The following is a 21,046-nucleotide window of genomic DNA, read 5'->3' as shown; positions in this document are numbered from 1 at the left end:
AGGAATTAATATCCCCCTTAAGACAAAAGGAATGTAGCTTTATGCACAACCTTCATGTCCCACCTCGGGTCCAAAATAGAGGGATGAGGAGGCGTGAACAGAGCATGAAAAAGCCAGTGAAAAGGGAACGGAAAATAGAAATATTAAGTTTTTCTTTATTAGAGGCATCCATCAGCATATTAAAGCCCATTCAAGTCTTCCAGAGGAGCCTAGCCCTAGCTGGCCTTCTTGTGGCACCCACGGAGAAGACAACAACAGAGTCCAGAAACAAAACAAGTAAAAAACATGTAAATCATAAATTAATGCCCTTAATAGCCTTGCTCACTGCCAACTGGTACAAGTCATCCTTATGGAGTTGGGAGCAGTTAAAACCTTCATTCCCAACGGATCACTGCCACAAACCAAAAGCCACTATATAGAACTGGGACTCCAAAGAGGAGAGAGAAAGAGATGAGGGGTTGGGAGGAATCCTTAGTTCCCCTGATTTTTCCTTTTCCTCTTCCCTTGCGTTAGGAGCCTTAGCTATGAGTTCCAGCAGGACTTTCTGGTGCAAAGGCAGCAGAAAATGGCAAACTGAACAGTCATATAGCAACAGGGAGAGCTGTAGGGTGGGGGTGGGTGATTTAATACTCCATACTCCTTACATCATGGGTCTAAAATAATCTCCATCTGCAGGCACTGTTTTCCCCTCCCGCTAAGACTGTCTGTTGTTCAACACGCCCTCTGATAGAAGGCCATAGTACCTCCTCCCCAGTTTTGTAATGATCACACCTCTTGGCACAGGGAGGGGTGTACATGACAAGCTGTGCATCCTCAAGGAGCAAATCTGGTTAAGGCCAACCCGGAGCAAAATGTGAGAGGGGAAATGACCAAGGGAACACATGGACCAGAGTGAGCTTGAGCCAGTGTGAATTTCACAGACCTCCTCTCTTTGACTAGTAGAAGGTTCACCTTTTGCCCATGTACTGATGAAGATGGTTTCTCTCTGATAAAGACCAGTTCCCTTCTTTTTCTTTGGGGAGGGTGATGCTACACATGGGAAGGGTTCCCTGTTGGCTGATGACTTGTTTACATCTACCACTAGTTCTACATCTCAGCTTGCCTTGGTTCTCTTTCTCTTCCATAGGAAACAGTAGCTAAAGCAGGTGGAGAGGGGGCAGATTCCTCTAGCATCCTCACACCTACCTAGAGCCATCAGGGGCAGTAAAATTGTATACAACATTTGAAGTGGGAGAGTAGAGAGGCAAAACCCTCTGGTCCCAGGGTAGTCAGCAGTGGAGCAAGTGGTCCTGCTGACTTCAGCATTTTTCCATCTAGTGAGGGCAGATCAGGAGCAGCTGTTCTTGCTGTCCACAGTCATCCCTCTTCAGGTGCTTTTTTTAGCTGACACAGGCAGCAGAAGAGGAGCAATGTGCCTTTCACACTCAGAAGGGTCCCCTTCGCAGGTGGAATCATATGGTGGGGGGAGGGAATTCCTCAAAGGGTTCCCCACAGTAACCCCCTACCTCAGCCTCTGAGTTGGGCAGTGGAACACTGGGGAAAGCCATCCAGGCAAAGAGGGAGGGAAGGAGAAAGTGGAGGCTGGAAAGAGTGCCGACTTTGCACCCAAGTCATCCCAACTGCCCCCATCCGAAGCAGAGGAGGAATCCCTGGCTGAGCTTATACAGAAAATCACTGAGGACGAATCACCATGTGAAACAGATTTTATCAGTCTCTAAAGTCTTTCCCGCCCGCCGTGTCAGCATATTCAGGCATCATCAATAAGCTTTTCGCCATTTGCTTCCTCCTTCCTCCTGGCCTCTCGCTCTCCTACTTCCTCCTCCTCCTCTGCCCCATCTGAGAAGATGTCCTTCTGACCATAGCTCAGGGTTGTGCGTGCTAGATCCACTTCAATGGGAAAGACATCTGCGTCCCGGAGCACGGCATAGCAGTCATCATTGTACTTGGACATGGTGGAGACAAAGCGCTGGAGCTGAAACACGATGTCCTGTACTGCAGAGGGGATGGGTTGGGAGTGTGTCAGTGGGGAATATAGCAGGTGTTCCCCCTCTCATGTGCACTCTTGCTTTTTCAGTGACCAACCATCATGTCCACACCCTGTTACCCTGGATTTGAGGGGGGTGTGTACCCCAGAATGTGATCAGGCTACTTGCAACTAATCTGTTACGCACGGATTTCAGAACCCACAGCAGGACTATCCCTCCCCTCACCCTCCAGGCTGTGACCAAGCCTCCCTCCCCAAGATTATTCCTATGCAGCAGTCATATTCATGCTCTGTGCACCGCTGTCTCTCAAGCATTGTAACAGAAAGGTCCATGAGGACAAGGGAACCAGATTGGATGAGGTCAGTGAGATGCTGGCAGCAAGGGTTTCTGGGCTAAGATGAGGAGGGACCACAAGGGCAAAGAACCCCTGTCTGGATGAAGCTCATAGGGGCCATGAAGGAGTGCAGTGACACTCACCATGTTTCTGGTCCAGCAGTTCAATCTTCTCCAGCACATCCTTCCTCATCTTGGCAAAGCGTGTGCGTGCCTCCTGGCGGCAGCGTAGGACTAGGCGGTACTCATAGTTCCCAGTGCTGACCCTGTAGAGGGGCTCACCCAGTGCCTGCCAAGAACACCACACTATTTTAGAGACTCCCAAAAAGTCCACAGTGCCAGAGGCTTACTGATGTGACCCTATGAACCTCAGGTCACCATGTGATCCTGCTGCAGCCTTCTTGGGACCACTGAAACTCAGCACAGGAACCACTGATGATGAGGAACATGGAGCTAGTCCTAGGCAAGCTATGAGCTGGAGCCCAGAGCTCTGGGCATCCAAATCTACTGTTAAAACAGCCATTTGAAAGGCCAAACATATGATTGCAGGGATAAAGAAATGAGCATTTCCATGACACAAGGGAATGGGACTTATAGTCCCTTTCAACCTGGGAAGGTGAGAACAGGTGGCCAGCTGGTACTGGATTTCTGAGCTGAGTTATTGAGAGAGGCACCAGTACCCAACAAGACTGATGCCAGAGGTGTAACTATTGTACATGCAAGCATGTGCTTGAGAAAATGCAGGTGGGATAGGTAAACCCTCCTGCAAGCTTCACTATTTACATGTTGCCTCATAAGCAAGCATCAAGGTTTCTTTTCAAATATATAAAACCCTTGAATAATATAGTGCAAGTCTACCCAGGGGTCCATGTGTTGCCTACCTCTAGTCATGGCACTGGAAGTCAGTAAGGGTGGCACTACTGATTGTCCAACAGCACGTTTTTGAGAGGAAAATGATGAGGTCTATCAGCACAGGGCACAGCAGATTGTGTGTAGGGAGGAAGTACTTACTTGATTGTGCTGTGGGTCTGGAATGTACTCTTCATTCATGTGTACAAAGGCACAACAATGGCACCCTGCTGGGCCGGGGCAGAGATTTTCCTCTCCCATTTAGCAGGATGTATATCATCATCACGGGGTGTTGGGTTACTCAAGTTTTACTAGTTACTAAGGAGGAAGCATTGTCTGGTCCTCTGAGCAAAGAACTGGGCACCAAGGAATGCAGAGTTCTAATCTCAGCTCTGATACTGACTCCATCTCTGACCTTGGACAAGTCCACATCCCCTTTTTATAGTTAGGGAAACTGAGGCATACACAGGGCGTCTTTATTTACCAGATAAGTTGTTGGTAAGGATTAAGATTTGTACAGCACTTTGAAGATTCACAAGGCTATATTCAATGCTAGGAATTATTTTCCATGCCAGTTTGAGGATTTTACTGAATTTTTGGAAGTCTTCCAATTATAATTACAAATATTTGTTTAAGTACATTGTCACTAGGAGAGATTCTCCTGAAATCAATTTTCCTTAAACAACTACAAATGCAACTTACAAACAAATTTGCATTAGTGTGGGATGCAGAGTATCTAATACAGTTCTTAAGATAACCTGCACATTATACTCAGGTGGAATCTATTAGGATAACACTGTATAGTTATCCTTAACACATACTAGTATTACTAGAAGAGTAGGACACAATTCAGTGAGCATGCAACAGAGGTGATGACTGGTCCCAATGGTTTGTGATGATGGGATCTGTTTCATAAAAGGTATCAGTTATATTTTCTGCATAGAAGTCAAAGACCTTCAGGTTTGAATGCTTCAACAATTATAATGTATTATTAGCAGGGCTAGAGCCATTATATGGCTGTATGCAGGCACATGTGTGTTTCTGTGGTTGCATGTGAGGGAGGACAAAATGCTATAGAAATACAACCTGCAATCCTCATTGTTGCAGCCTCAGTACTCACAATGCAGCTGTATTCCTCATCATCCATCTCCTTCACTTTCAGGCAGTAAGACTACAAAGGAAGGGTTAAAGAACAGAAAACACCAAGGGTTTAAAAAAAAAAAAAGTCTTCACCACACAAAGTAGTGTGTTACCTAGTTTCCAGGCTATCAGAAGTGTAGGGGGTTGTCCCTGCTTTTCAAGACCTTCTCAAATGGTGTGGCCATGGACACTAAGAGAAGCACAGCTGGACCAGATGCAATATCTCAGATGGAGAATGAACCCCGTTTGGAGAAAGGGGAAGCAGACAGGCAGGCAGGAAGGGGAAGGGGCTTGTTATTTATACTACAGTAGCACCCAAAACATCCTGGACTCTGGATAGACATACAGGAAGATTCTGTCCCTCCCTAAGGTCTTCTCTGTGTCCATGTGCTATGATTCTATAAAACCTAATCTCTACCAGATGTTTAAAAACAAAAACAAAAAGAAAGAACAGCTCACCAAGTACTCAAACTTGACATCCAGGTATTTTTTGATGGTCAGTCTTGTGTCAGGAATGGCTTTGTTCAGGTACGTGTTGAGGTCAGTCAGCATCTGCAGAGAAAACATGTTAGTAAAGTTACAGGGCTCAAGAGGAAAAGGAGCATTAAAAGGGAGCTAAAAGGACTTGATGGCCTGCGTGCAATGAGCTAGGGTACTCAGTCTTGTTCACAGCAGGGCAGGTGTCCATGGCACAGAAGTCACCAGCACGATTGGTACTATTTGTTCCCTTTTGTTGACAGTCTTAGCAGAGAACTCAAGGTCGGAAGGAACTGTGTAGATGTAAGTACATTATCAACAGATGTGGAGCTCCAAGAGGAGGATAGGCATACTGGAGAGTGTGCATGCAAGTGCGACAGCCTAGTTGGCAGGTGACCCGAGGGGGAAGTTTGAACAACCATGTTCAAATAACTCTGCAAACTATAGATACATTTACAACTTCTACTCTGTCTTAACTGTCTAGACAGTTCCTTTAAAGAAAGTTTCTAATTTTTCCCATCACAATTTTTAAGACCCTCAAAGTACCCTCAAACTCCTCCATTTCTGGTTTCCTCTCCCCCCTTTGCTCCTTTCTCCTGTATGCTGATGCCAATCCCCTCTCCTGTGCTTTGATTCTTTACCGGTTTGATAGTTTTCAGTAGGCGGATCCCAAATTTCTCGATGCTGCGATGGGCATCTGCAAATTTCACAAAGGCTTCACTGGCAGCTGGCTGTGGTTCCCGTACACCAATGACCGAGAAAACGTCTCCAAATGCTGAGCAAATTAAAAAAATATATACAGATGGAGACGGGGTTTATCTGGAGAGAAGCCTCCATGTCTGATATTAAAGACCATTCCCACAAGCTAGAATTTGGCCAGGAGCAGTGTAACAATCCTATTCTTGCAGAATGCCACAGGTTCCTTAAAGACCACAAATAGTCAGCGACTCACTTATGTCTCACGTGGAAGATGGTACGTATGGCGGCACAGTGCCCATTAACGCAATGCTAGGGAATTGTTTCTGAACTGACTCAGAAGGAAGTGTACCACTTCCTCACTCATTCCTACAGTACCTAGTTTTCATTGGGGGTCATGTTTCAAGTACTGATTAGGCCTGATGCTTCGGAGATCTGATAATATCATAACCATCCACTCCCCCATCTTAGGGCGGTCAGCCTGCTACAATTTTGATGACTGAATTCCTTCCAGTCTGTTTACCTCTGTGTGTCTGGGAGAGTTCAAAGAAAGCTCTAAGGAGACTCTTGGTGTGCTCTGTCATGCCTGTGTTGGGGAAAAGAGAGAGAACATACAAATCATCCCACTGACACAGAGTATTTCCTCCCTCCTCCAATTCCAATCCAGATGTCTGACAAAAGAGGGCAATTTACCTTTGTACAGCTCTGCAGTTCTCTCCAGCTCCTCCAGCCTCTTTACTAATCCATCTAGAGGGGAGCAAAGAACCAGAGAACAGGTGGTTATGATGCTGAAGTCCAGGGGAACATAGGGATGTGAGGGCATTTATTTTATATTAATGGTTGAAAATACTCTCTCTCCACCTCCTCAAAAGTCTGGTTCCTTACCCAACAGGTAAAACTTTATAAATAAATCCAAACTGCCCCTGCCGCCCCATCCAACCCCCCCCTCTCCTTCCTGACTGCCCCCCTAGAACCGTTACTTCCATTCAAACCCCCTATTCCCCGCCCTCTGACTGCCCCGCCCCTATCCACAGCCCCGCCCCCTGACCACCCCCTTGAACTCCCCTGCCCTTTATCCAACTCCCCCTGCTCCCTTACTGAGTGGCCTGGAGCACCGGTGGATTGCATTGCGCCGGTGGCACGGCGAGCTGAGGCTGCGGGGGAGGGGGAAGAGCAGGAGAGAGGCCGGGGGCTAGCCTCCCGGGCCAGGAGCTCAGGGGCCAGGCAGGAGGGTCCTGTGGGCCGGATGTGGCCCACGGGCCATAGTTTGCCCACCTCTGCTCTACCACTATTCTAAGACAGAAGAGGTTGTACATGAAGAAGTGCCTGACAGACACTAATACAACACCTTTTATCCAGACATCCCACACAGTGCCTAACATATTAATTTATTATTTGGGAATTGGGATTGAACAAATGGACAGTCGTGAACTCCTTGACTATTAGAAGTTGAAGTCTGGGCCACAAGTAATTGGAAAAGTTGTTTTCCCTACACTTGTAACCAGGTTTAAAATGTGACCAAAAGCTCCATTCTTAACACACATGAAAGGGTTAATGGAGAATCACTTCATTCACCACTGAAATGCAGCTACATCCAGAGTGGAAGGTGGCAGCTGTATAACAGCACACTACCCTGCCGTTTAGCACAGGAAGTACAGAACTGCCATATCCATTTGGGACTGCAGAGGGAACTGCATTTTCTGGGTGTGACTGACACCATTATGAGGGACATATCCATTCAGCCAGGGAGACTTTTTTGAGTCCAGGTTTATTATGCACCTGGCACACTTGCAGGCAGTGTGTTTCACACAGGGTCACTATAAGGTGTGACATGACACAACAAAACTGAAACAAATGCCTGCAGAATACAGTTAAAGAAATGATAGGAAGGACACTAGCAGATATGAGGGCTGTTGCTTGGTATAATTATTTTGACCTTGCAAAATGATTGTTGTGTCACTGAATCAAAATGCTGCGAGGTTGCATTGCCATGCAGTCATAACACTGCAACGCTGCACAACAAAAAACACTCAGGAATCTCTCACTGTCCTGCGATCTAAGTACATGAGACTGTGTCTCATTCAAGTATCAAGAGAGGTGCCTGCCCTAGTCAAACCCCTTGCCCCCATAGTACCACTGGGCTCCAGCTTAACATTGCCCCCCATGGCATTATTGGATACCAGCTTAACTGACATTGCCAATAGCCAAACAGGAAGGTACCGTTTGCAAGCTGCTTACCGTTGCAAAGGATGGCTCGGCTTAGTCCCAAGGCATCTGCGGTACCCGAGCTCATGTTCTCCACCAATCGGTGCTTCACTTTCTTCAACACTACACCCCCCAAAAACGTGTCAAAACTCAGGATCACGGTAATTTCCACAGTCACAAAGAACACAATTAACAAAACTCAAGTTTCAGGTACCAAACTGGCTAGACTGAGCCTAACTCAGCCGAGCTCAGAGGAGACTGTGCAGAGAACCGAAAGAGAATGCCACAGAAATTAGATGTAGGGAAGATCTGAACCTGGGCCAATGCAGGTATGTTTCCTACAATATGTGCTCTATTCAAGTCCTATACACCCCAGGCAATGTGGCTTCCACAACTTCCTTTGGAAGACACAGCCTAATAGATCTCACCACAGGAAATATGCCTTGACATTCAAGACCATATCTTGCTTACTTTACTCAACTGATTTATTCCAAAGAAGTTAACAGAATAGTGTGAGTGTAAGGCCAAGTAGGATTTAGTGCTTGCCAAAATTTTCTCTTTGCTTAATTTTATCTCATGACTCTTAGTTAAAAGTCTTTGTACCATCCTTAACATTTCCTCTCTGTTTGGTGATCATACCCTTCAGATTCCTGAAGATAATTATTCCCTTTTTGTAATCCTATGACTACTCTACATGTATTTAGGGCCTGATTTTTCAGAAGTGCTGAATGCCTGCCGCTCCCAATGATGTCAGCTGAAGTTGTGGATACTTGGCACCTCTGATAAATCAGGCACTTTGCTCTTATTTTTCCTCAGAAATCCATTTCCCAGCCCCTGTGCATTTTTGGCTGCTCTTGTCTGAGCTTCCTTTTGTTTGTCAGCATCTTCACTGACAGGGGACAATGAAAACAAAAGAAAATCCAAAGAAATAAATAAGAGGGGCTGCCCTTTACTATATGCCCTGTTCAGCTTTTCCAGAGTGTGTCATGTTTAAAGGAGACACTCAGGTAGGTTAAACTCAAAATGTAGGTTTTGTTAAAAAAAAAAAGTTTTAAAAAACCCCATATGGAGAGAAATGACATAATGATTATCTAAAATAAGATTAACTGAAGACAGGAGTTTCGGACTGAAATCTTTCCAGGCACTGTCAGAAATCTAAAAACATCAGCAACGGCAGACTGAATGAAAAACAGTATGTGAAACTGACTAGTTGAGTTTCACTGTCCAAACTGAACACAATGCAGAAAGCAAGCAACAGCAAAACTGATAAAGTTAATTTAATTTTAAATAGTCAGGTATTAGTAACACAGGGAAGGACTTAAAAAAACCCCCAAAACACCCAAGTTTTAGCTTGTGTCCATTTAAAAGAGACAAAATAACAGCAAATACTGAAACAAAGTTTGATTTTGATTTTGGCTGGGATCTCCTCACCACCCTCCTCCAACCTTGCATATCAAGGGAGAGAGAGAAACCAGCATGTCTTACCGATATCCAAGGACTTGCCCTGCTTTGGGTCAGCTTGGAGTTTGTTGTAGTGAATCGTCACTTCTCCCTGGGTGGAATAGCAAAGCCAGAGCTGTTGTTCTGGAATTGAGCAGCAGGGACCGCCTCTATTGAAGGACAACAGTTTATAATCTGTGACCCGACCTGTTCCACTGGACTGTTCCTACTTCTTACCTTTACTACCTGTATCATTTTGGCCACCTCCACTTTGGTTTTCCCTTTTACTGACTTCCCATTCACTCCTGTGATTTCATCGCCAGCCGCCACAGTTCCATCCAGGGCTGCCGGAGTGTTATCAAACACCTAAGAGAGAAGAGGAAGACTAGAGGAAATATGGAGCTAGAAAGAAGTGCAATTAGTCTTATTTATGGGCCAATCTCTATTTTGCTTCCCTGCCCAACCCACAACACTTAGATACCCCACATAGATGTGAGGAGAGTTGAGCACCCAGTTCCTTCTGGGGCCTGTCACCTCTACTTTGTGCATCATCTACGGCAGGATTTCTTGAAGTCTAGTACAGTAGTTCTCAACTTTCCAGACTACTGAGCCCCTTTTGGGAGTCTCATTTGTCCCCAAGTTTCGCCTCACTTAAAAACTACTTGCTTACAAAAATCAGACATAAGAATACGAAAGTGTCACAGCACACTATTACTGAAAAATTGCTTATGTTCTCATTTTTACCATATAATTATAAAATAAATCAATTGGAATATAAATATTGTACTTACATTTCAGTGTATATCATATAGAGCAGTATAAACAAGTCATTGTCTGTATGAAATTTTAGTTTGTACTTATTTAGCTAGTGCTTTGTATGTAGCTTGTTGTAAAAGTAGGCAAATATCCAGATGAGTTGATGTACCTCCTGGAAGACCTCTAAGTACCCCCAGGAGTACACATACCCCTGGTTGAGAACCACTGATCAAGTACATCACATATGGCACTCCCCCCCTCCAACCCCTTTGAATTTTAATATGCTCCCAGCACTCTGCTGATTCTCAGGAGGACGTGGTGAATTTAGGAGCCTTAACTCTATCCTTCCAGAACTATTCCCAGCTAGTGTGAGAAACTTCCGTTTGCTGGCAAAGAAAGAGGATGCTTCGCACTCTGACAAAAGCAGAAAATATAAGGTTCTCCATGCCCCCCATAGCTTCCGTCTGTCAAGTTTAACATCGCTTCACAAGGACAATCATTATATTTTCCTCTTCCATCAGTGCCCACCTGAACAATATAGAGACAGGGACAGTACTGTGCTCCTCCCCCAATGCTGATCCCAATCAGATTCTGAGAGTCCTTCTTCAAGGTTACTGTGCCAGGAACGGTGGGGATCCCACTATAACAATATAGAGAGAGAAATGATCACGGACACAGGTTGGTATAGCAGTATCTGCATGCAAGAGCTAAAACGTATAATCTGAAAATATACCAGATACTTCTCATCTGAACTAATCATATTACCGCTGCTGTTTAGCCTTCCAGCCCAGATTGGAAGGACCTTGCCCAAACATGATTTAGATATGTTTATTTGAAATCACTAAATTGAACAAGAGGCTAATGATTACATATGTGATAATGGAAGTAGCCTAGCGAGCAAATCCAGTGTTGCGGTCAAAACTAGGCACCTCTGTCTTCTGTCACTGTGAATGGAGAGAGAGAACTCCCAAGGTATCTTTTTCAGAGTGTATGTGAGGAGAATAGAGATAGAAAAGACACTCCATGATACACTGTGAAGCATACTTAAGACCCTCAAATATTTTGGTGGCTATTTTTTTCAATCTCTATGCAAGACTTAGGTGAATAAATGCAAAACACAAATATGCGGGGATGAGATATGACTGACAGCGAAGACTACTCTCAAAATAAAGAGTCCCTCTATTTACCCTGCAAAAAAACCCCTTTTATTTCCAAATAAAATTCTAGTGCGGTCATGCTGGGGAGCTCCACATGCCTGTCATAGACCTATGGATTATTAAGGCTACATTTTAGTTACAGGTATATTTAGAAAAAGTCACGGACAGGTCACAGGCAGTAAACAAAAATTCATGGCCTGTGACTTGTCCGTGACTGTTACTAAAAATACCAGTGAATAAAACTTGGAGGGGGGCTGCCTGGGGGCCCCGTGGGTGCGGGGGGGGGGGGGGGGACGGCGGGCCTGGCTGCTGGGGGAGGGAAGGGCGGGTGGGCTGCAGCGCATGGCTCAGGACCCCTGCTGGGGGGTAGGAGAGCACGCAGGCAGCAACACGCAGCCTGGGATGCTCACTGGGTGCTGGAGGCAGGGGGGTTGGCAGGGCTGACAGCCTCCCTACCTGGCTCTGTACCTTCCCCTCGCCCCAGCAGCAGAGTTTGGGTGTGGGAAAGGGCAGGGGGTTGTGGCACAGGACTGCGTGAGGCGGGATCTGAGTGGCGCTTACCTGGGGGGCTCCCCAGAAGTGGTGACATCCCCCTCGCTCAGTTGATAGGTGGAGGCATGGCCAGGCAGCTCTGCTTGCTGCCTCTGCCTGCAGGCACTGCTCCTGCCACTCCCATTGGCCGCAGTTCCCAGCCAATGGGAGCTGTGAAGCCAGCGCTCTGGGCGGAGGCAGCCCACAGAGTTGCCTGGCCACCCCTCCACCTATCAACTGAGCGAGGGGGATGTCACCGCTTCCGGGGAACCCCCCCAGGTAAGCACCGCCCAGAGCCCGCCTCACCCCAGTGTCCCAACCCCCTAGCCCTCCCACACCCAGACTCTGCTGCTGGGGGAGGTGCGGGGGCGCAGGGGCCCAAGACTGCCCCAGCAGCAGCCAGTGTGCCTGGTTCAAGGTTTGCCTGAGCTGCCCCTGAACCAGGCGCACCGGCCACTACAGAAGTCATGGAAAGTCATGGAATCCGTGACTTCTGTGACAAACTCACAGCCTTAAGGATGATACACTCTCCCACCATTTCTTCCTACTTCCCTCTCTACCATTCCAGCAGAGCGCGCACCTTGAGAACACATTAACACTGTTGTGCAATCAGCAAATTAGGAAGAGTCATTGTAGAGCAATAAAAAGCTTTCCCCTCTGCTCACCACCACTGCAAGGCTCCATCCCCACTAGCCATAGGGAGTAAGACATCAAAACTGAACAATGAACCTAGATCTCCAACACACATCACCAGGAGCGAACAACTCTGCCTGCTTTGAGCAGGTCTGGGTTGCAGCTCCTTAGGCATCTTCTACACTTAAAACTTAGGTTGACCTAGCTATATCGCTCAGGGCTATGAAGAATTTCATGTCCCATGCAAAACAGTTAGGTCGACCTGTAGACAGCGTTAGGCTGACAGAAGAACTCTTCCATCCACCTTAGCTACTGCCTCTTAAAGGGGTGGATTTACTACAGTGATGAAAATACCCTTCTGTCGCTGTAATATGTGTCTACACTACCACAGCATAGCTGCAGCACTGCAGCTGTCCCACTGTAGTGTAGACATATTCTTAGTGATATTCAGGTGTTGGGAAAGGGAAGTGAAGCACTCACAGTTTATCCTCCTCAATGTCATAGTCCAAGTCTCCAAACATCGCTCTGGCTGGCTGGAGTCTTTTGACCTGAGACTCTGTTTACACCAAAGTACCTGGGAAGAGGGAAAAAAAAGAACAAAACCCAGTAAAGTTAATTATCTGAATTCATTTACGCTCAGCAGCTAAATCTGAAGACTCAAACTATGCCCTTTGTCAGCCCCTTTCTCTCTCTCTTCCAACGGGCATGGAGCTGTCAATCCCTCTCCTGCCTTGGGGAGGAAAGATATTTCAGACCCTTCTGATTCTCCACTCTGGGTTAGGGATGGGGATAACGGTGCTGGTTTTTATTGTTTCACAAGCTATTCAAGTACTGGCAATGCTTAGGACAGAACACAGTCCACTTTGGAAACTTGATTATTTGTGTGTTGTATCTGCTTGCACAACACTTTTGAATGGATCTGGAGTCTTATCCCCTTCATCCATTTACTATTTCAGTTATTCTGGGGCGCACAATTTCCCCTCACTGCTTTTTCACAGGAAGTCTTCTAATGTCTGATGGTTTGAAGATGTATCTTTCTCCAGCTCCCTCAGATTTCAGACAGGAGTGTAGCAAACGTCTCTCTGATTCACTCTCTCCTCTGTCACAGTAACCGCACAGCGGTTCTTCTCCGGGTTTGTACCATGTTCTAAGTCTCCCAGTTTCCGTCACGCCGTTGGGGTGGCTGGCACCTGATACGGGGAGCCTGCCTGTGCTCTGCGCCCCACGGGGTGGGTCTGTGAAAAGGTGCCCATGCTGTGGGGCCACCTGCCAGATTCGGTGCTGCCGGGGCCTGGGGAACCAAGGGGGTCGGTGGCTGCTCGGCATGGGGGTGGGAGGGCTGCCAACCATTGAGGGATCCCTCTCTGGTGCTCGGGGTGAGGTGACACAGCAGGCGAGGTGCAGGGGGCCAGGCTGGCACGGGGGCAGGAGCAGCTCCCGGGGTGGGGGGGGAGAGCAGGGCCAGGGCGACAGGGAGCTAATGGGGACCCCTCAGACTCGCCCCTTGGGGGCTGGCAAAGCTGAAATGAGGGAGGGGGTCAGTCACTCACCGGAAACGGCTGGCTCGAGCTGGGTATCTGCATCCACCTGCCGCCTCTACCTGTCAGAACACCGCTCCCCCGCGTCACTTCCGGGCCGGAAGCCTCCTACCCAACCTCTCCTTCCCTCTCACCCCCGCTTCGCGTGCCGGGGCGAGCAGCTGTCGAGAGACCTGCCCGCTGCCCCCACGCTCTCCTCTCGCGATAAGACGTGCCGGATCTTTGAGACAGAGGAGGGGGGACAGGAGAGCGGGTTGCCATAGAGACGGAGTGTGCTCGACTGCTCTCGGGACAACCAATGGAGGAAGGGGCGGGGCCCAGCTCTGACCCGCCCCCATGTTGGGGGAGGCACTGAGGCGAGGCGGAGGAAGGGGCGGTTAGGCCGGGGCTCCGGCTCCCTTGCCACCTCTGGGCCGGCTCTGCCGACACCCCGCGTCCCGTCCCATCCCCTGCCTGGGCCCCTGCAGCGGGGCGGGGCGGGGCGCGCGGCCCCCAGCCCGGCTAGAAGCCGTCGGGCGACCGGCTAACGCCAGCGCGCGCCCGTCTGGCCCCCGGGCTGCACGGGGCGAGTCTCGTCCTCTGCTATGGCGGGAGGAAGGGTGGCGCCGGCTCGGGCCTGGGCCTGGGCAGCCCTGGGCTCCTTTCCCAGCTGTGCCGCGGGCCGTGCAACCGGGGGCGAGTCACTCCGTCAGCCCTGGGCGACCGTGGGCAAGTCATTCCCTCGGTCCTGTTCCTCGGTTCTCCGGCTGTGACGGGGCCGGGGAGGGGATGGTTCCCCGCCTCCCCAGGCCTGCTTGTGAAGCTAGGTTACAAGGCTCTCGGCTCCCACATTGATGAGAACCATGGAAATGCCGAATGTTCAATAGCAAAGATGGAGGTTGGCCGAGCCATCCAAAAACATCTCAACAGAAGAATCAGCCCCTCCCCTCGACCAGGATCCACCCTCAGCCTCATCAGAAATGTCTAAAATAGACAATCTCCCTTAGGCGGTAGCTTGGCGTATGTAAAATCTTTGGCCTGAATCTCAGTCCGGGTCTATGGGGGGGGGGGCCGTGCACAGTAGACTGTTTTGCTGGGTTGCTGTTGGTGGTGGTTTGGGTTTCCTCCCACTCCACTGCTTTTGCTGAAATCATTGGTATTTTCTTGTTGACATAGTTTCCTATTGGATTGCCAAAGCCTTCATGGCCATGTGGGTTTGCTGGTCCTTGGTAAACTTTCAGGTGGAATGCTTTACTCATGACGATGATATAAACTGATCTTCAACAAAACTCAGGAAAAGATACATTTCCAAAACTCCCCTCTGGGAGAAGGTAAATCCTCCTCTTTCTATACTTTGTTGAACCCTGTTCTACACTGAAGGTAGACTACAGCATTCCTCCATTGGATACATTTTATGGTGCTATGAGTTTTGGTCACTTACCAAAGTAGACCTGTGTTAAGGAAAAGTTAGCACATGTGACTCCCTTTTGGTTTGGGGCCCACCATTGTTTAAATGCCAGCACATCATACACCAGGAGGAGTGATCCTTAGATAGTGAATCCCTGTGAAAATCCTCCTCCTTGTCTCCAGCCTGCCTTGATTCCCAGTATCTGTTTTTTGTCAGTCTCTAACTCCCTGTCTCTTGGCCTTGATGTGAGGCCTCCCATTCTGATAATAAAAGTTACTGATGCATGGCTTTAGGACCATGCTGTGTAATTAACATACTGGTATAGCACGAGGAATGCACCAAGCAGGGATAGGTGGTAGATAAGACAAGGGTTTGTTTATTGGCTAAGGTTTCTGATGCACGAGGGCAACATGCTTTGCTAAAAAGTATATAACCTTTGTATAATCTGTATTCAAGGTCCCCCCCCGGCTAGCAGGGGGGCACCACGCTCGAGCGTAATAAACTTAGTGTCTTTTGGGAACTCTGCAGTTGTGGACTTTGTTTCTGTGCCTCAGCCTAGATTCGAACTGTGTGTGTCCTATCAGGTGTAATTCGTAGCATTGGTGTGCATGTCCTATCAGGTGTAATTCACAGCATTTGTGTACGTGTCCTACAGGGTATAATTCGCAGCAGTTGTATGCATGTCCTACCAGGTGTAATTCGTAACACCTGATCAGGCTAATGAGACCCAGAATATTTGCTTGAGGTTATGTTGAAAGTTAGATGGACATTTAAGCCTAGCTCCTCAAAGGTATTTAGGATCCTAAGTGCCACTGAAATCAATGGAAGTTAGTCACCTAAATACTATTGGCAATCTGGGCCTTACTGTCTTATTCTAGGAACATTTTGTGCTCTTAGTCTAATGCAGTGTTTTCCCAAAATGTGCGTTGTACAAAGGACTGTCTGCTGTGGCAGGAGGGTACAGACAGGTCTCTAGAATCTCAACTTTCATTTTAAAAAAAGAGTAAGTCTTGAGCTCAGTGGTTCTCAAACTTTTTTTTTCCCCCCTCCTATGGACCACTTGAAAATTGCTGAGGGTCTCAACGGACCACTTAATATCTCCGAATGTGGTTTGTACTGTTAGCTAACTATTGCAAAGCGCTTTGGATAAATGTGCTGTATATATGTGTATATATATATATATACACACACACACAAATATATAAAAAAACCTTAATGATAAACTTTGTTCTACAAATAAAAGCACACCTCATTTTAATATCAGTAGTCTTACCTTTCTAATGTGATGGATGTGCCCGCTCTCCCCTGCCATGGCAGCCCCCAAGCTTGGGCTGGGAAGTGGGGGTCTCTCCCCTATCACAGAGCTTAGGCTGGGAAGGAGGGCCATCTCTCCCTGGCAACTGCAGCCCTGGAGCTGGGGAAAGTCACCTCCTTCTCTGGCCACCACTGCCCTGCATGTCTCAAATTCCTCCCACCCCCTCTTTTCACCCCACTGCCTCCTCCCACCTACTGCCTATTCTCCCCCCCCCCCCCAAGGCCACCACCTCACCTTACATGTGTGTCTTCTCCAGGGTCCAGGCACCTAATTAGTGGAGCCATGCCTGCACAACTCCACTGATTTTGGTGGGTGGCCCTTCATTCTCTTGTGTGCAGCTGCCCAGGCACGCTCGTGGATCACAGTTTGAGAACCTCTGCTCTAGCTGTTACATTTGCAAAGAAAACCTTCAAAGTGTGATACAAGGGTAACCGGTGCAGAGATGTTTTCAGAGATCCTGAAACAACAGCTTTGAAGTGTGAACTGGTCTATCCATTTCAATGTTGCTAACTTGGATGCAAGTGATTATACTGTTAGTTTCAACATTGATGACTATTTCACTGCAGGGTGAATAAAAATTGATGATTAAAAAAAAATTTTAATCAGATTTTTTTATTTCATTTAAATTATAAAAATGAATATGAAAAATAAACCTGTTTAAAATGAAATCCAAATTTATACAAAACCTATCACAAAACTTTTCAATAAAAAAATATGCTGAATCCATGAGCCTCTACTAAAAAATGTAGCGTTAAAGGCTTCTTTTCTATGTAAAGAAAGATGTTTTCCCCCTGATTTCTAACTTTTGAGGTCAAGCTTTGTAACTATGGCACAGTAGGTCATGTACTGTATTAAGGGCTTGATTCTGTGGGTTACCCAGTGTGACGAAGTGGGACTGTTAATGTTTCCTCTGAATACTGTAGGGGTGCCTCAGTTTCCCCTATGCATTTCTTAAGTCTCTAGGTGGTGGGATAAGGGGGTGTAATTGTTGCAGAGCAAAGGGCCAGTGTACATAAATGGCCAACGCTGTCTCCTGGCAACTGATAGTCTGGGCCCTTCCCCCCTGCAAGGTAATAGCTAAAGGGTTGGAGAACAAAGGAATCAGGTGAACTCCTGGCCCAGGAAAGGGACAAAACCCAGAAGGACTTGACTCAGTGGTTTGAGCATTGGCCTGCTACACTCAGGGTTGAGAGTTCAATCCTTGAGGGGGCCATTTAGGGATCTAAGGCAAAACTTGGGGATTGGTCCTGCTTTGAGCAGGGGGTTGGACTAGATAATCTCCTGAGGTTCCTTCCAACCCTGATATTCTATGGTTGTACCCACAAGCTCTGTTTTAGGCTGCGTTCCTGTTGTCCAATAAACTTTCCATTTTACTGGCTGGCTGAGAGTCACAGTGAATCTCAGGAAGAGGGGTGCAGGGACCGGACTCCCCTACACTCTGTGACACCCAGAGCCTGTGCTACTGAGTGCAAGAAACTGGCAAAGTTATCACAGGCATTGGGACCCAGCATTGGACTCCAGGAGACACTATCATGTATCTCAGTGGTTTCCAAAGTGGGGTCCCCAGACCTTTGTGCTGGGGTCCATCCCTTAAGCCAGGACTGGAACACGCTGGAACAGCTTTCCTGCACTTTTGCTTTATGATGGACACCCATTTTGTTCTCAAAATGACATCCTCCACACAGCATGACCTCACACACCGTGATGAGAGGCCATGCTTATGGGGGTGTTCCCACACTGGTGGGAGTGTTCTCTTAGTACCAGTACTTGCCCATTCAGGACTACACCCTCCCTGTGAGGGTTTAGGAGTACTTTTTCTGCCACATATGTCAAGACTTACAACACTTCTACAAGGTAGGAAAGTAATACCTTCATTTAGGAGGGGAAGAACTACAAATAAAGTGAAGTGTATAGACCCTAGAACAACATGAAGTTTATGTACAGAAAATACAAGGGCTCTAGGACACTTAGATGGCAATGGGGTCCTTGGTGGAAAAAAGTTTGGGAACGGATATATTCATCAGGATCATCCACTGAGCCTCCTGGTGGTCTCATACTCCTGTTTTATAGCTTCTCCCTGCTTGAGCTTGGTTTGGCTCAGTTCTCAAATTATGAATATTTATGACTCCACCATCGTGGAAATTTACTCTGCAGCTCACGGAAAAAACTGATCTGCCCAGTATCTACCAGCCCTTGCTTCTCAGCACTTCAAGTAAATGGCCTCGCTCTGTCTCCTTGCATGTGTACACAGACGAGAAATTAATGGATTTCTCTTTTTGTATCTTAACTCTCTCCCTCCCTCTAAACAAACAACATACTGCAGTGCAAATGGCAGGTGGGTTACAGGAGCAGAAGTGTTGGATAGTTGTTGTTTTTCCTAGGTGTAGGGGTGGGGAGTTATGGAACAAGGGAGAAGGAGCAGTGTGTGCAACCAGAAAGCAATGCTGGAATCAACGCAGGACACTGTGTGAAGAAGGGATCAGTATTCTTCAAAGGGCAGTCTCTGGTGTTGATTTCAACACTGGGGCTCTGGAAAAAAAAAAAACCTGCCATGGCTGCAGGTCTTAAAGACCCTATCTGGGAATATTTTCAAGAAATTCCTGTACCTCTGGGTAAAAAAGGAACTTGTGCCAACTACTGTAAACCATGCAGCAAAGAGAGACAAAGCCTGGCTGTCAAAATGAAACATGAAAAGTGCTCCTCAGAAGGTAAATGACTTTGAAGAGGATGATGTTGACATGTCTGAACAATCTGGATCAGCTGGTTAGTACATTTATTTTTGCACTATTCTTATGGACTACCTGCCATGTTTTACTGTGCTAATAAATGATAAAATAGTCAACACTGGACTAAAGAGAAATGAAGAAGATATACTGAAACCTCGTTCCATAGCCTTGGACAAACTACCTAAAAATTGCTGCTATATTGCTGGTGCTGTTGAAATTTGGAAAGAACGTCAAGAGACATTGAAGAAAAATACCCAGCAACAAAGTTAAATTGCAGGCAGTAAAGAATCAGATGGATCAAGCATTTACTCTACCTCATTTTCTTGTCATGTTCTCAACCCAAAGTACCAAGGTAGATGTCTAACTGCTGAAAATGCTGCTGCTATGACTAATAATCATGCATCAGTCAACACAACCATAATAAATTTCCGGGCTGGAAGTGAACCATTCAATTAGTACTTGTTTGCTGATATTTTAAAGAAAGTCACACCACTGAACTTGTGGAAATCACTAGCTAAGCACCTGGAACCTGTGTGGTGAAGTGCTAAACCAGTTTTCAACACCAGTAGCCTCTTCTGCAGGCACAAAGAATATTTTTTACATTTGTAATAAATCATTCAAAGTTGAGAAGTTCAGTTGGGAGTTGAAAAAGCAGGAAAACTTGTCTCTGTCTTCTAATCTATGTATAGAAATGGAAGAGGGAAGGGATAGGATCTATTAGTTTTAAAAGTCTTAAGGACAGCCTAAATAACCTAGTCTTGTCTTGTTTTCAAGAGACTACGGTTATGTCTACACTGCAGCTTATATTGGCATAATTTATGTCACTCAGGGGTGTGAATAAGCATACCGCCACTCTGAGAGCTGGAGTAGATAAGCTGATGGGAGAACTCTCTCTCGTCGTCTTAGAGCGGCTACTTTAGAGAGCTTACAGTGATGCAGCTGCGCTGCTGTAAACTCTAGTGTAGCTGAAGCCTCAGGCGCGAGTAGGAACCTAAGCTCCAGTCAGTCACTTTCACTTAAGGATATTTGAAAATTTTCCCAGGCTGACCTGAAATAATCAGTTTAATTCACAGTCTACAGTTAATACCTCTCTTGCCTTAATAAATCATTTAGTTGATAATGTGAATCTGCTTTGATCAGAGAAGTTTATGTATCCAAAACATACAAGGTTGTTTTATTTAATAAAAATCCATGTTATATACTATTGTGTTTAATTACATTCTAGTTACTCATAATGCAGCTTGACACAAATCATGAGCAAAGAATTATGTATCATTTGCCATTTTCTAGCATACTAAAAATGTACAATTAAGAATCTGAAAATATTAAGCTATAAAATTGCTTAAATAAATGTATATAGTGTACGCTCCTAAATAGCAAAAAGATGTACTAACTCTAGTGTAAAGGCTCTATTTAGTTGTAAATCAATGTTTTGATGGTTATAGCAACCAATGAAAATGCACTTTTCTTTAGAAAATAATTGAAGTACAAATGGAAAAGTTGATTAAAATCCATTATTTAAGTCAAGATTTTCCACTTCTTGATTGAAATCACATTTCACCCTGTTCAGCAAAGCATGTAAGAAAGTAGTAGTATCAAAGCTGTACATTAGCCTTTTCCAAAACATGTGTACGGACTGGGAGAACAAAAGATTAGCTGCAACGGCACAGAAAGTGTATAAATTAAGATGTGGGCTTTTTAACAATAGGTGTCAGGATTGCAGAGTGGAGGAGGGTTTTCTGTTTCCTGAAGGAGGGGCAGGTTTTAGAAGTTTGGGAAGTACTGGTCTAATAAGTGAAACAAGTTCAGCTACACAACACAAGTCTTCCCTATGTCTGTCTTAGCTACGCCAGTTAGTTGAAGGAATGATGTCCCTGT

The 21,046-nt window shown here is 46.4% G+C and overlaps 1 protein-coding gene across 2 annotated transcripts; it reads right to left on the bottom strand.

The window, feature by feature from the left end:
• Positions 1 to 135: 135 nt before the first annotated feature.
• PICK1 (protein interacting with PRKCA 1) lies at positions 136 to 16,491 on the bottom strand. 2 transcript variants are annotated; one of them, XM_075123885.1, is made up of 13 exons: positions 16,401 to 16,491; positions 12,683 to 12,776; positions 10,410 to 10,521; positions 9,363 to 9,491; positions 9,171 to 9,237; positions 7,719 to 7,808; positions 6,174 to 6,227; positions 6,004 to 6,066; positions 5,426 to 5,559; positions 4,767 to 4,859; positions 4,288 to 4,338; positions 2,463 to 2,607; positions 136 to 1,992 (listed from the first exon to the last, which is right to left on the bottom strand). In XM_075123885.1, the coding sequence occupies exons 2-13, from the start codon at positions 12,721 to 12,723 to the stop codon at positions 1,748 to 1,750; spliced, it is 1,224 nt and encodes a 407-aa protein (XP_074979986.1). In that variant the 5' UTR covers positions 12,724 to 12,776; positions 16,401 to 16,491; the 3' UTR covers positions 136 to 1,747. The 2 variants fall into 2 exon arrangements, with proteins under 2 accessions (XP_074979986.1, XP_048689748.1); XM_048833791.2 differs by lacking the exon at positions 16,401 to 16,491 and adding an exon at positions 13,753 to 14,063.
• Between the last annotated feature and the right edge of the window lie 4,555 nt (positions 16,492 to 21,046).

This window comes from Caretta caretta, chromosome 1 (genome assembly GCF_965140235.1).
Source record: "Caretta caretta isolate rCarCar2 chromosome 1, rCarCar1.hap1, whole genome shotgun sequence".
In the NCBI taxonomy this organism is placed as follows: Eukaryota; Metazoa; Chordata; order Testudines; family Cheloniidae; genus Caretta; species Caretta caretta.
Note: the sequence above shows the minus strand (reverse complement) of the source record. Positions and strands in the feature narration are given on the sequence as shown.